The 14,608-nt window shown below is 36.4% G+C and overlaps 1 protein-coding gene and 1 long non-coding RNA gene across 5 annotated transcripts; both read left to right on the top strand.

Moving 5' to 3' along the window:
* On the top strand, positions 917-3,808 carry LOC110012996. Its single transcript, XR_002288119.1, has 2 exons — positions 917-1,292; positions 3,604-3,808. It is a non-coding gene; the product is annotated as an uncharacterized LOC110012996 (long non-coding RNA).
* LOC105175513 (helicase-like transcription factor CHR28) lies at positions 4,623-14,507 on the top strand. 4 transcript variants are annotated; one of them, XM_011097966.2, is made up of 14 exons: positions 4,624-4,850; positions 4,922-5,075; positions 6,029-6,071; positions 6,431-6,883; positions 7,018-7,635; positions 7,744-8,159; positions 9,066-9,137; positions 10,174-10,251; positions 10,337-11,204; positions 11,764-11,894; positions 11,989-12,210; positions 12,863-13,468; positions 13,550-13,759; positions 14,013-14,507. In XM_011097966.2, coding segments are annotated over exons 1-14 (3,981 nt in total). In that variant the 5' UTR covers positions 4,624-4,848; the 3' UTR covers positions 14,121-14,507. The 4 variants fall into 4 exon arrangements, with proteins under 4 accessions (XP_020553861.1, XP_011096268.1, XP_011096269.1 ...); XM_020698202.1 differs by lacking the exon at positions 14,013-14,507 and adding an exon at positions 13,826-14,004 and having other exon boundaries at positions 4,623-4,850; positions 7,018-8,159; XM_011097967.2 differs by having other exon boundaries at positions 7,018-8,159.

The raw sequence follows: 14,608 nt of genomic DNA, 5'->3' as shown, positions 1-14,608 counted from the left end.
GAAGAAAGAGAAAAAGAACCTAGAATTTCGCATCATATGTTGGTCCGATTTTGTGCAATTGTAATAATGCGATATAAAGGGTATAGCGGTCGTAGGTTGTCTTCTGCCCATGCTTGAGTCAGTGTCAAATTCACCATAATTTTGACAATGCGATGATAAAGGTTGTAGCATTCTGAGGTGTACTTATGTCCGTGTTTGACTCAATATCCAATTTTTTCTGTTGTTAAACAAAATATAATCTCAGAAACTTCAATGTTTGACAATCATTCGATAGGAATACATCAAAGGATGGAGCTTTGGTTAGAGCTCATGTTCCACTCCGCTTTGCAGGGCTTCTCACTCCAATGAGACAAACTTGAGTGTCATAGCTGTTTTCAGGGCTTCTTCCAAGTTGTTCAAAAAGGTTTGAGCGTTTGAAGAAGGCACGATTTTTGCTGGCCTTGCTGTGATTGATGCTTACAGCTACAGAGACAAGTGGCCATGAATGTATGCATTTTCTGTTCTTTTAATATGAATGTGACTGTAGCAATAATATGAATGTATGCATTTTCTGTTTTAGAAAGTTCTTTGCTGGAAGTTATATAATCTAAACGCATGCAAAAATGCAACGGAAATGATTTTCTTTTTTTTTTTTCTTTTCGGAAAAGATTATTTTCATTGATGTAAAAGGATTATATGTACACTTACAAGCTTTTCACAAAAGTTTTCTTTAGAAATGATTTTGTATCTATGTGAGAGGTTTGTCTAGTGATATCTTTTGAAGTTTTCTGAAAATTCTGTCAATGATCCTTGGTTCTCGTAGGACTTTGGTGCCGAAACTTTTTGGCTCCACTTGTTAACATATGGAGCTATATGAGCAAGATGCTGATGTTGTCAATTACACAATCCAGAGCAAAACTACTGCTTGAAGTTAATGGAAAACCATGTATATCTTCATTTTGATTAGTGACTCTTCGTCTACTTGAGGAGCAGAAAGTAACATTATGTTTGCTGATCAATTTGCCTACTTCATCTCTTAATGCATATATGTGATCCACTGCTAGCTGACCGCCATCCTTCCACTCTCTCTTACTCTTATTTGAACTTGAGTTTTAAGTATCTTAATATTCTCTTGGGACTGTGATGGAACTTCTTTATATGTGATCCGCTGAAAGCTCAGTGCCACCATCCATCTCTTACTCTTAATTTAACTCGACTTTTAGTATCTTAATATTCTCTTGGGACTGTGATGAAACTTCCTAAACCAATTAATGGACCAGCAGAATATTTTCTCTCAAGTGCCATCTAGAAAGGTATATTCTTGGTTATGCAGTATCTGTTTTTATGCTTCAAATTAGAGCATGCCGCAGTGACATTTATGTTGTTTTCTTTTGTGCCTTACTTCGTTATTATGTATTAATGCAAAGGATAGATGTCATACGATTTATAGTCTCTTATAGAAGTGTTGTTACTGGTAATTTAGGAGGAATTCTTTTATTTGCAAGTTTTGTTGTTGATATATCATTTTTCAGTAATACTTGTAACATGCGTTTATTTGATTCTACAAGTGAAGCATGTCACTTGGTATATGTGATTCATACTTGTCCTTTACAAGAGCGAGGGCTAGAGTTTGAATTTGGTTTGCTAATTTCGTGCAAAGTAGATAACCTCATATCGATAAGGATTGTGTGGGAATCAAAAGTTTAAGTAGGATTTAAATGCTCAATTAAAACATATGTTGGCTGCTAATGTGTGTTTTTTGATGATATTTTAGAACCTAATGGTAGCGTACCTATCTTCATATTCGTCTCTTCTAGTTTCTAACGAAAAAGCAACCAATGCCCCTATTAATTCTTCGTTGTCAATTTTTCTTCCATATTTTGAAATCAAGAAGGTTGAATCATTGAGTTTTACACTTTGTATAATTCAAACCCAATTTTACTGCTCCGATTTCTTTGAAAAGCCGCGTAATCACCATTCTCGTTTGGAAAGAAAAGAATTGTGGGTTTTGGGGCTGCTCAAAATGTGAAGGATGCAAGGGTAGAGTTGAGACCTAAATTGGAGAATAAACCCTCCTCTGTTTTTGTAAATTTGTTCTTGGTTCGTTTGTTGTGTTGGGTTTTCTCTTCATGCGCTTGCCTTAAAATTTTTTGTTTTTGATACATTTGGCATTCTTGTATGGATTTACAAACTCCATGTTGGTTCATGTAATTATCCTCTTATTTTTGCAGGTGTATCATAGAAACATGTGTTGAAAAATCTATTTCATACAATCTTGAATTATTTTATTTGTGAACTTTTAAAATTAAATGCTATGCTAAAATGCGAAACGGTTGTTTAGATGCCAATTTAAAATTTGCTTTTCAAAAGGACTTGGTAAATCTTTTCTGAGTATTATATAATTTCATGAGTTGATAAATAGTTTTTGAGGAAAAAAGAGTTTTGGTAACATATACAGTGTTTGAAGAACTTTTTAATTCTTATTTCTAAATAATAATACTGGAAATTAGTTTTCCTCTTTCACTTAAAGATTTGTTTTCCTTGTCAAATTCATGTTCTAAAAATCAATTTTTATCTTTTACTCAAATATTTGTTTTTCTTGTCAAGTGTTTTGTAATAAACTCATGTTTTCGCGATTAGCTTGAAGTACACTTGCAAATATTGAAGACAAATTAACAAAATATTTTGATTTGCAATAGATGAATTCATTTAATTATTTTTGAATGAATGCACGAAAAGTCATATGTTTTGGACTTTGTGAAATTTGTTATTGAATTTTATTTTCATAAAAGTGATTGAAACTGTTTTTGAAGTTTTTTGGAACATTTTTAAGAAGCATTCAGTTTACTATTTCTAGTCAAATTGCATTCAACGCCATATTTATTCATATTTTCAAAAAACTACATTATTAACTTTTCTTTTGATAAATGATTATTGTGCTGAAACTTGACAAAATGTGTTGAAAATTCTTTTAAGATATTTTTACCAGTAATTTAAAAACGAATAATGAGATTGGCATCTAGAACTGTAACGCAATTTAGTATACGACATTTTATTTTTGAAGTTCACAAATCAACTAATTTGTGATTGTGTGCTATGGAATTTCCAACCATGCTTAGATACACCTCCAAAGTTAAGACGATGAGGATACGAACAAATATGGTGTTTCTGTAGAATTTATACAAGAGTTTTAAATGTATCATAAACAAAAAGTTTTAATAAAGCGACATGGGAACAAAACCTAACATAATGAAGAAATCACGAATAAACAAGAAAAAAACGGTGGAGGGTTACTTCTCATTAAGGCCTCAACTCCAAACTGTCTTGCGCCCGTCATATTTAAAGCGGCCTTAAAATTCGTAATTCTATTGCTTCCAACTTAGAATGTTGAGAACGTGAGGGTTTCATAGAAATCAGACACTTTTGGGTTTGAATTATACAAAGGAAATTGCAATGGTTTCAACTTTACTTGATTCCTAAATATGGGAAAAGTTGATAAAGAAGATGTAAGTTGTTATTGCATGTCATTATGTTGCGTGTTTTTCACTTTAATTGTTAATTCTGTACACGTTTTTTTGTTTGTTTTTTTTTTTTTCTCATTCTAACAGCTTAATGTTGGTGAAGATGATCTTGCACCAGCTTTCAATTCAACTCGGGTTCAAGTACCTCGGAGTAGGAGCCCTCTTGCACCAGCTACCATCTATGTAAAAAGTTTATTGTAAATAAGAATTAAGTGTGTTCGGTAGTACTTTTGCCTTCTTTGTAGTATGTGGAAAATTGTTGCTCTGCCCAACAAGGTCCGGCTTATTCTTAGCCAGAGAAATAAAAGTTTTGATTCAAAACCAATTTCTAGTTGTATAATTATTACTTGATTAGCTCCCAAAGCACATCAAAATCAGCTCAACTCAACAATATAGCAAATTGGTACATCAATGAAACTCAAATTCATTGTTTTCGAAAATATTTTTGTTCTGTACTTCTACTACTACTCTGCTTACAATTGGAACATCTTTGAACTCTTCACCATACGAAAGAAACACTGCCAACCAATAGCAAATGAAAAAAAAAAAGAAAGAGAGAAATCGTTTATAGTATACAATCATCATCAACAAACTATCCTCCCAAGAGGTGTATTTTACACAGATGGCAAATATGTCCAAATATTAATATAAATAACAACATGTTCTTATATTATTAAATAATTTCTTCAATACAAGAAATTATAAAGAAGAGCGATAATTTGAATGATGGCGCCGAATCTAATTACTCAATATATGCTATTTATCAAGTTCAAATATACACAATTAATTTATAATTATTATTACAATAATCCAATAATTAATATTAAAATAAATTAATATCCATGTATTAATAAAATTTGAATTCAGAATCTTTTAAATATGGATCCTTAATTTTGCTAACTGAAAGAGGAATCCATGTTGAGATGCAAAACCCTAATTAGTTTCCTTAAATAACAAGGCAATTAAGGTTTGAAAAACACACACACACACACACACACACACGTGACACAACAACTTGGTGACTTTCACAATTTTTACCAACGCTAACGGGAAAAAGACAACGGCGGCGTATATTAAAACAACGCTCCCATTAAAACTCCAAGAAAAAGAGAACAGAAAAGTCAGAATTATACTCCTATCCGGGATTTAAAAGTCCTTAACATACGCCCCCCACTCCGCCCATCAAATTCTTCTTATCCTGCGCTCTCCCTGCATCTTTTTAACTTCTCGTTAATTTTTCTCCAAAATTCTGGAAATCCTGCCAAAATTGCAGACTGAATTTTTCTACGTGATAATTCTGGCGCTTTTCCTGTTTCTGCGCCGTTTCATATGCGGGTACCGCCCGTGCATGTGAGTGTATTGAATAATAGGGGTTGGAGTTGAAGTTTTGTGGGGAATTTAGGGTTTGTTTTTGTCGATAGGGTCAAAAAGATTGAGATGATGACGGCGAACGTGGATGATGGATCATCGGCGATAATGGATGAGTTATTCAGTGCGGACGATGAATGCAATGATGTTTTGATCGATCTTGAATCTTTCTGGAGAGTCATGGGAGCCCCCGCTGAAGCGTCACAGGTTATTTTTAATTGTAGAGTTTGTACATGGTGACTTCTTGGTCAAATCTGACTTATGTCGTTGGAATTGTGAGTATTAGAGTGCATGATTTCTTGTTATTGAATGTCATGAAAGTGTGAATTGATGTTTTCTAGTTGTAAGTGTTGATGCTTTTATACTGAATAGTTTTATGGTTGGTTGGAATTTGGAGTAGTAGATAATCTTGATGATGCATATTGTTCCAATCACTGTTAGTTGACTTTACTTGAGTTTATTAAATACGGATTAATCTGAATTCAACTGATTTCTTGTGCATTCTTCCCAGTATGCTCTTTGGAGATTTGGGCCTTTGTATGAAGATTGGTATTGCATGATGGTACATGTTGAATTTTCAGTACAACTGTTTCAAAGCATACTAATGCACTGATATGACTTTCAGCCCTTTTTCTGTTTCCAGCATTAGAACCACTTCAATAATGTTCTTAGCTTTGAGTTGCATAATTGTATACATTGTCAGTAGGAATGGAGTATACTAATTTGGGGTATAGATTTGTTTGGAATGTTTAGTATGCGGTGCACAGAATCTTATTCCAAAGGAGAAGGATGTCCCCTGAGATTGGGATAAAGTAAGGGTAAGCTGTGCAGAGAAGATCTGGGCATCATGCATACACGTATGAAAACTTAAAAATAGAAAAAGAAAAATAAAGGTCCGAAGTATCATGTAAATGGCTTTATATCATTTACTATCAGTTCCTTCCTCATGTAACTGGAGTACAAAACCTTTTGCTACATCTTTTCACACCAATTCCCCTCTCTATTTCCTCTCGTCAGCTTCCCCTTGCCCTTTTGTGTAGTTGTGCATGTTTTAATCTCTGGACTAAATTGCCAACTTTTTGCTCTCTCGAGTTGGCTGATTGCTTTACTATTTTAACCTTGTAAATCAGTGAATGAATTTATTCTTTGGTAATTTACAGGGGACTGTGTTTGAAGATTTACCTTTTACCAATAGTTTACAAGGTTGGTAAGCTGTTTTCAGTTTATTGCTTTTGTTTATTCTTTGAAAATTCTGTCCTGTTTACTCTTCATACGATTCCACAACTATTTTGGGTATGTTACTTGGTCAATTTGGAATTATACCTGGATGAAATATCATGGGAAGATGGCCAATTTGTTATACTGATGAGGTTTTGTCAAGTACAACTCTTTGAAATATATTATTCTTCTTCTTCAAATGAGCACCAATAGTCTTTCTTCGTCTTAAATAGTACTCTACCATTTTGCATTGTGACAATTAGGTACAGGTAGCGGGAGTCTTTCTCTTACATGCACATTTGTCCGAGTAAAAGTTTTAAACCTTCTAGATGTTATTTTAATAGGACTTCAGAATTCAGAAGCGGTACTCTCACCAAGACCAGGATTTGGTGTACTATCACCGGTGCAGAATTCCGAAGCTTCAGATTGTAGGACAGGATGTTCAGATGGCTCCTCAGAATCTGCTGGGACTTCTGTCATTGTGGATGGTGAAAGGCTTGAACCTCCTTCCCAGCTTAGTCTTCTAGAGCAAAGCTGCTCCAGAAGTGCCACTGATTGTATATCTGTTCAGAGAAATGCCAATTCCTACACTTATACATTGGGTGGTTTTCAAATTCCCTCCTCTTGTAGCCAAAATTACTGTGAGATAGCTCCATTTGGGACACCCAACCACAGCGATGCATTGAGTTCTTACAATGTCAATAATTTTATCAATGATGTTGAGTCTTCAGAAATCTGTCACCTGAACAGTGGAGAAGAGCTATTGCGGTGCTCAGGGACGTATGCTCATTCTGAAAGTAAGACTTTGTCATCATACTTTATGATAGTTTGTTGTCCTGTTTGTGCAGAAACTTTATGTTACTTTTCTGTTCATTTTGCACATGTGCTCTGAATCTTTTTGGTTTTATGTAACTTCTATTGTTGTTTGTAGATTTCTACTATAGGAATTCTATGGAAAAAACTAATCTGAGGAATTATGTTACGCACATGGAGGGTGCATCTATTATAGATGGAGACAGGACTTCTCATGATGCTTCTCATTCTAGTTCTTGCGAAATTAATGTAGCAGACATTCCAGATACTTTGTCCGAAAATTACGCTCCACATCTTTTGAGTCCCAATAATCCACCATATTTTCCTCACAGTTGTGGAATTAAATTGTCAGCGTGTGATGGAGGTAGGATGGTCAATATTTTGGATGACGAAAATTACCATAGTGACGATTTCATTAGAATGATGCCTTATGAGGACCTGGTTCGCGATGAGTTAGGGCACCGTATAGCCAACAGTGGAAATGGTACCAGTGTTTGTTTAGATGGTCAAGTTCGAGTTACCAAATATAATGACATGCATGCAATGGGATATGAGTCAATGAGGCATTTTCCTAATACTTTGTCTGATGTCTTCAGCAAAATACAAGATGACGTCAAGGTCAAGAAGATTGAATCAATTACATCTCGTGAAATAGTTTCTAGAGCTTCTGAAGTAATTGATGACGTAATTAGTAGGAATCATTGTGGGGTTGCAAGTAAGCTGCCTGCTACTGAAGGTATGCAATGGTCTTCATTCAATTCTTTGTCTGCGGTTTCTTATAAGAACCACGCCAACCGTGTCAAGGATGAAAGAGAAGATTTGAAGAGACCTAACCTTTCTCCAGGTATGGTTGGTGAGACTCCCATAAAAAAATTAGCTATTGGTGCGCATGGTTGGCGTCCTGCTCTACAGGTGTCAGGTCAAACTGGCATACTTCCTCACCGTTCAATTAAGACAGAAGTTCAATGCGAAAAGATGGAAATTGAGGTTGCAAAGTTCAACAGTTATTGTCTTTCTGACATCACTTTCCAAGGGGTTCAGAGTAACATGTCAGGGACAATCAATATTGAGGATGATTCTGACGTGTGTATTCTCGAGGATATGAGTGCACCAGCACGCCCAAGTCCTACTGTATTGAATGGCAAATTGGTTGCTGCTTCACAATTTCCAATGTGTCGAGACTCCGTTGGCCAGCTGGCAGTGGGGCATTCAAGGCTTAAACCAAATGATGAACGTGTCATTTTTCGAGTTGCAGTGCAGGTGAATTCTGTAATCCAGGTTTTTGCGTGATATGACGAAATTAATGTGCAATGTTGTTTCATGATAGTGTAAAGGTTTTTCAGATGGTGGTTCTATCAAACAATTGCTGTATATAATGTATCTTCTCTCATAAAGAGAATTCATTTTTTTCTTCCTTCAATATTTGTTCATCCTCGATTAGTATTTTCATCAGTTTCTGCATCTTTCTGATCTTTCTGTGTATGGTAGTCTCTTTCTGAGATAGTGTACTTGAAAATATTATGAAGAGGAAGGAGGATATTGTTCTCCCTATCCCGTGACTGGTGTCCCATTTCAAAATTTGGCTTGGATGATGCTATTATCCATTGTTCTAGTGGAAGGATATTTGGTGTCAGCTACAGATGCTCATGATTAATATAAATGTTTTTGGTGCTTCAATTATCCTCAGCTTTCTGGAGCTTCTAGATATAGCCAAAAGCTCTTGTTTTGTTGGTTTGGCTTTGTTTATATTTGTTTTCTTTCTTCTTTCCTTTTTTTGGTTTAAACATATTTTTGCTGCAAGGGGAATCTTAAGCTGGATGGTTTTGCTTTCAGTATGGTCTTTTGGTGTGAGGTTACAAGATTCTTGGAGGGGCAATATGTATATGTAATCATTCAATATTGGTGTTCTATTACCAAATTTGTAAATTCGGATAACTTTCATCATGTAATGGACCTAATGGTCACTTAACCCATTTTTGAGCCTTCAGGACACTGTAACACTATTTTCTTAGAGTGAAGATATTATGTTTTTCTTTCATGCTTCCATTTTATGATGTGATGAGATGGCAAGCAGTTGTACATTCGAATTCTATTTCTCTGAAGTTTTTAAATTTCTTGTTCATTAATTGGATAATTGATTATGCAGAAGTGTTGCATCTATTGCAGGATCTTTCGCAGCCAAAGTCAGAAGCTACACCACCAGATGGTGTTTTGGCTGTGCCTCTGCTGAAACACCAGGTATCAAGTTCTTTGGGTTTTGTTGAATACAATTTTGATGTTTGTCTGTTGATTAGTTGTGGTTTGGTCCAGAAGAAAAGTTACATATGAGAGATACAGATATCTTTAGAACTTTTAGAATCATGTCCATTTCTCTATTGTCATCGTGCAATTAACATTTTTTTATTCTACTATTTTTATATATTTAGTTTTTTCTTTAACTATGCCTTCGTGATCTTCCAAAGCTTCAGTATGCAAATTGTGGTTATGGTTGTTTGAGTAAAAATGCTGCTCTGGCTGACCCATCTTTTAATTTTGAAACTTTGTAGAATTATCTGAAAAATTTACTTGTAGAAAGATGTAAAAAAATATCGCATGTATTCTTGGAGTTACTTTATGTACTTGTTGCAAATGTACTGTTGGAGATACTTTATGTAATTTTGACAAGGGTACCTTTGATTGCAGAATTAGGTCAAGAAGCAAAAATTTATATCTTAAACTTTTATTAGTATTACATCATAATATATATATCATCATTAATTATTGTCAGAAAATCACTGTTGTCCGGATTATTATGTAATTTCCAGTATGTATGGGTTTGTAAACTTGTAATTCATTTCAACTGATCCAGGAACAGATGTGATCTTTAAGATTGTTGAAGTGCATAGAACAAGTTGGTTTTAGAATTTTGCTGTTTGAGCAGGAAGTATATAGGCCTTCATTGACTTGGAGTAACTTGATTCTGTACTTGCATATCTGCCCTACAAATCTTCTTCTTGAGAAATTGCTTTAGGACAGGCCATATACGCCTAGAGTGCTGTGCTCTCTTTGGTTCTGCGATATGTCATGGTGGTTTATATTACTAATTGGAAATGTGGAATCCCAATTCAGATTTATCTGCTACTTCTTTTGACCTGTATCACATGGCTTATATTTCTATTATCTACTTTGGTCAGAATACTTAAGATTGTGGGGGTTTATTTTCTGTACCAAAGAATATGGGGTTTAATTTTCTGGTGCAGCATTCCTACTGATTCTAGTTGATCTTTTGGGGCAGCGAATTGCTTTATCGTGGATGGTTAACAAGGAGACAAAAAGTGCATGCTGTTCTGGTGGGATTCTTGCAGATGATCAGGTTGCCTTGAAGGTTCATATTTTCCTTCTTGAGGTATGCTACTGATCATTGCCATGTAACTATCTTCTTATTTTAATTTTGACAGGGACTTGGGAAGACAGTATCAACAATTGCTCTTATACTGAAGGAAAGGTCCCCATCTTTCAATGCGCCTAAAGCTGGTAAAAGTGAGACTGAAATGTTAAATTTGGATGAGGATGATGGAGCATGTGAGACCTACCATGTGAAGGAACCGCATCAGATTACTGGTGGTAACACTTGTCTGCAAGCAATGGGCAGGCCTGCTGCTGGCACCCTTATTGTATGTCCAACGAGTGTCCTCCGGCAGTGGTCTGACGAGTTGCACAATAAAGTGACAAGTGAAGCTGATCTCTCTGTTCTAGTCTATCATGGAAGCAATCGTACCAAAGATCCTCTTGAGCTAGCTAGGTATGATGTGGTGATTACAACATATGCCATTGTGAGCATGGAGGTGCCAAAGCAGCCTGTTGTTGATGAAACTGATGATCAGAGAGGTGTTCCATTTAAAGGGATCTCATCTAGTAAGAAAAGGAAGTTACTCGAAACCCATTCTTGTACAAAACCCTTTCTGAGTAAGAAGGGTAAGAAAGGGATTGACAATGAATTACTTGAAACTCTATCTGGACCCCTTGCCAAGGTTGGATGGTTTAGGGTTGTATTGGATGAGGCTCAAAGTATCAAGAACCACAGAACTCAAGTAGCTAGGGCTTGCTGGGGTCTTCGTGCTAAACGTAGGTGGTGCCTATCAGGGACACCTATCCAGAATGCTATTGATGATCTTTATAGCTACTTCAGATTTCTCAGACACGAACCATATGCCATTTTTAGGACTTTCTGCGAGCAACTAAAGGCGCCAATCCATAAGAGTCCTCAGGATGGGTACAAAAAACTACAAGCAGTGCTGAAAACTATAATGTTGCGTCGAACAAAAGGTTAGAATAATATCATCCTCTATCACCTTTTCTAATTATGACAAGTTGATCAGCTTTTTGAATTCATGTTACCTTTCTGTTCTTGAGGTCTATGCATTACCCGAATTCTTTCTTGATCTTCGAAACTATGAAGCCTTCTAAAGGATGGAGGCTAGTCAGCTTCTCCAATTCTGATTCGTATTATTTTGTTTAGGTTTGTTATGTTTTTCATAGGCGTGTCAGTGTATTAGAGTTCCTGACTCACAAGGGCCAGGAGTGCTGCAATATGTTTTTCCTTAGTTTTCTGCAGAACTATGAACACGATTATTTTGGGTGGTTGATGCTCATTTTGGTTTCTGTGAACCTTATTGCCCTGTTTTGGCACCCCGAATAATGAACGAGCCTTGAACTAATTGGAAAAGATACTGGCTTGATCAATCATTTCCGAAATAAACTTAGGATCCGAAAGGCAGTCCCACATTATGCTTTTATATTGCTTTTGCAATGTTTGCATTTCAGCTTAAACTGAAGGAGAGTCCGCCTGCAGCTTATGTTATTTTGGTGGTATTGTTCAATTCAGGTACTTTTATTGATGGAGAACCCATTATCAAACTTCCACCCAAGACTATAGAATTGAAAAAAGTTGATTTTTCCGAGGAGGAGCGTGATTTCTACTGCAGACTCGAGGCTGATTCGCGGGCTCAATTTGCAGTATGTTTCAATATTCTCAAATGCAATATTCTTAGCAATTAAGTTTGGCGTTTCTGCAAGCCTGTTATTAACCTATGTTGCTGCATTTTGACAGGAATATGCAGCAGCAGGCACTGTCAAGCAGAATTATGTTAACATATTATTGATGCTTCTGCGTCTTCGACAAGCTTGCGATCACCCTCTCCTTGTTAAGGGGTTCAGTTCTAATTCACAAATGACTTCCTCCATTGAGGTGGCTAAGAAACTTCCTCGGGAGAAACACATCTTCCTTCTGAATTGTTTGGAAGCTTCTTTGGCTATTTGTGGAATTTGCAGTGTAAGTAGTTATGTATAGATCATATCAAATGCTACCACAGCTGTTGCTTTTGCTGAACCTCGATGTAGAATGTGTGCAATATTTTAGGTTCTCTTCTCCCAGTGATATCTGCTTGGCCCTTGTCATTTTTTTTCATTGCTGTTTCTTTTGGGTTTCCTTGGTGGTTGCGGTGGTGATTTCTTCTTAGTTGAAGGTATATTATTGTCCTCATACATCATATGCGGATGCATCTTATCTTTTCAGACTTGTCTTTTATTTATTATTTTTTTTCAGATGATAAAATTTAATTAATTTGAAGCCTCAATGCTGGTATCCCTACTCATATTAAGGAAAGGTTACTTGTGCTCTGCAACGATATTTGCTTTAGTCCTACGTGATTGGCTGATACGAGGAGCTTTATATGAGCTCTTACCCTTCTACCTGGTTTTTACTTATTGTAGAATGTCGAAGATGTGTTCCCTAACAGATGTATTATAAAGTGTGAGTGGGAATTTAATTAACCAATTTCCCATTTTAGTAATTTTGGGTTTCTTTCTAAGGATATAACAAGTTGTTTGACTGTTACCACTGGAAGTGCCTCAATTGTGATCTAGAGAGCTGTATATGCCTTAAAATCTGAAATTTTGAGCTCAAAATGTTCAATACTTTACAGGATCCACCTGAAGATGCTGTTGTCACTGTCTGCGGTCATGTCTTTTGCAATCAATGCATATGTGAGCATATGATAGGTGATGATACCCAGTGTCCCACCAAGAATTGCAAAACTCATCTTACGATGGCACATGTATTTTCTATAACCACGCTGCGGATTGCTATATCGAATCAGCAGAGTGTGGAAAATACCCCTGATTGCTATGATTCTGAAGTTGCTAAAGTTTCTGATTCTTGTTCCTTAAGCTGTCCACACGATTCTTCCAAAATTAAAGCTGCTCTCAAGCTCTTGTTATCTTTGTCTAAGCCACACGATCCTGCATTAAGAATGAGTTCAATAGAGACCATGGGAGAATGCTATAGTCCAGAAATGTTGCGTAGTTGTGATCCGGTGGGGAAAAATGGAACTTCAGACATGACCCTAGTTTCGGAAAATTCAGTTAAGATTGTGGGAGAGAAAGCAATTGTTTTCTCCCAGTGGACAAGGATGTTGGATTTGCTCGAAGCTTGCTTGAAAAATTCTTCCATCCAGTATCGTAGACTTGATGGCACAATGCCTGTTGTTGCCAGAGACAGGGCTGTGAAAGATTTTAATTCTCTTCCCCAGGTTTGCTGGCCCACATGATAATTTTGATTGATTAAGCTTTTGCACCTTCAGTAGTGATTATATTCTGAAACTTTGTGCTAGGTTTCTGTCATGATCATGTCTCTGAAAGCTGCCAGTCTTGGACTGAACATGGTGGCAGCTTGTCATGTCATCCTCCTGGACCTGTGGTGGAACCCAACAACTGAAGATCAAGCTATTGACAGAGCACATCGAATTGGGCAGACACGTCCTGTTTCAGTTTTCCGGCTGACTGTTAAGGATACAGTGGAAGATCGCATTTTGGCCCTGCAGGTAGCCCTTTTATTTTCAATATTTTGTTTAAATTGCTTGTTTGCTTGATTTAATTGCAAAATCCAGAAACTTGAAGATCCATCATTATGTGCCTAAAGCTCCGCCCACCCAAAGAGGCTAAATTAGAAGAATCAGAAAGTGGCAGTAGAAAGGAATGAATTGTACTGAAAGCATGTACTTCATTCATACTCATGGGCTCCTTCGGTTTCATTTCTTGTGATACCATTGACTCAGATATTTTGCCTCTTTTCAGCAAAGAAAGAGAGAGATGGTCGCTTCTGCCTTTGGGGAGGATGGGACAGGTAGCCGACAAACTCGACTTACTGTGGAAGACCTCAAGTATCTATTCAGGGTCGATTAAGACTTCTCTAACTCTTCAGGGTTATTCTTTCTATTCTTTATATGCTAACAATTACAGCAGCATTTTTTCTTGAAGCTTTGGAATACAGATCTTTAGGATTGACGGGGAAACAATATGCCTTAGTATATAGCATGTCTTGCAAGATTGGCCTCAAGGATTGTTATGTTGTTGGAGAAGCAATTTACTTGTTCTTTCTTCTGTATAGGATATAGAGTTTTGTTTACAACTTTACAGAGCTAGTTGGTGTACTAGGAATTCTTTCCATGTAAATACCCCCCTCCCTCCTGTTTTCTTCCTTGTAGACATTTTTGTACCTATTACTATATTCAGTCTTTTCACCTGGGCAACTCTGGGGAATTGTCATATTCATGATTTATGGTTGAATGATTCTCGGGCGTTCTAAGCAGCAGAGAATAGAAAGGTGAAAATGACAAAGTTTACCATGTTTAATGATATGTATACCTGCAATGAAGCAGAGGCTCGACTTG

The sequence above is a fragment of the Sesamum indicum genome, linkage group LG12, assembly GCF_000512975.1.
Source record: "Sesamum indicum cultivar Zhongzhi No. 13 linkage group LG12, S_indicum_v1.0, whole genome shotgun sequence".
Lineage (NCBI taxonomy): Eukaryota > Viridiplantae > Streptophyta > Magnoliopsida > Lamiales > Pedaliaceae > Sesamum > Sesamum indicum.
This window is presented reverse-complemented; position numbering and strand designations above follow the sequence as displayed.

Bases quoted from the DNA above. Each gene is read 5' to 3' on its own strand.
- LOC105175513 (XM_011097967.2), top strand. The intron at 8,160-9,065 runs GTGAATTCTGTA...CATCTATTGCAG, and splicing joins TTTTTCGAGTTGCAGTGCAG to GATCTTTCGCAGCCAAAGTC. The intron at 12,211-12,862 runs GTAAGTAGTTAT...AATACTTTACAG, and splicing joins CTATTTGTGGAATTTGCAGT to GATCCACCTGAAGATGCTGT.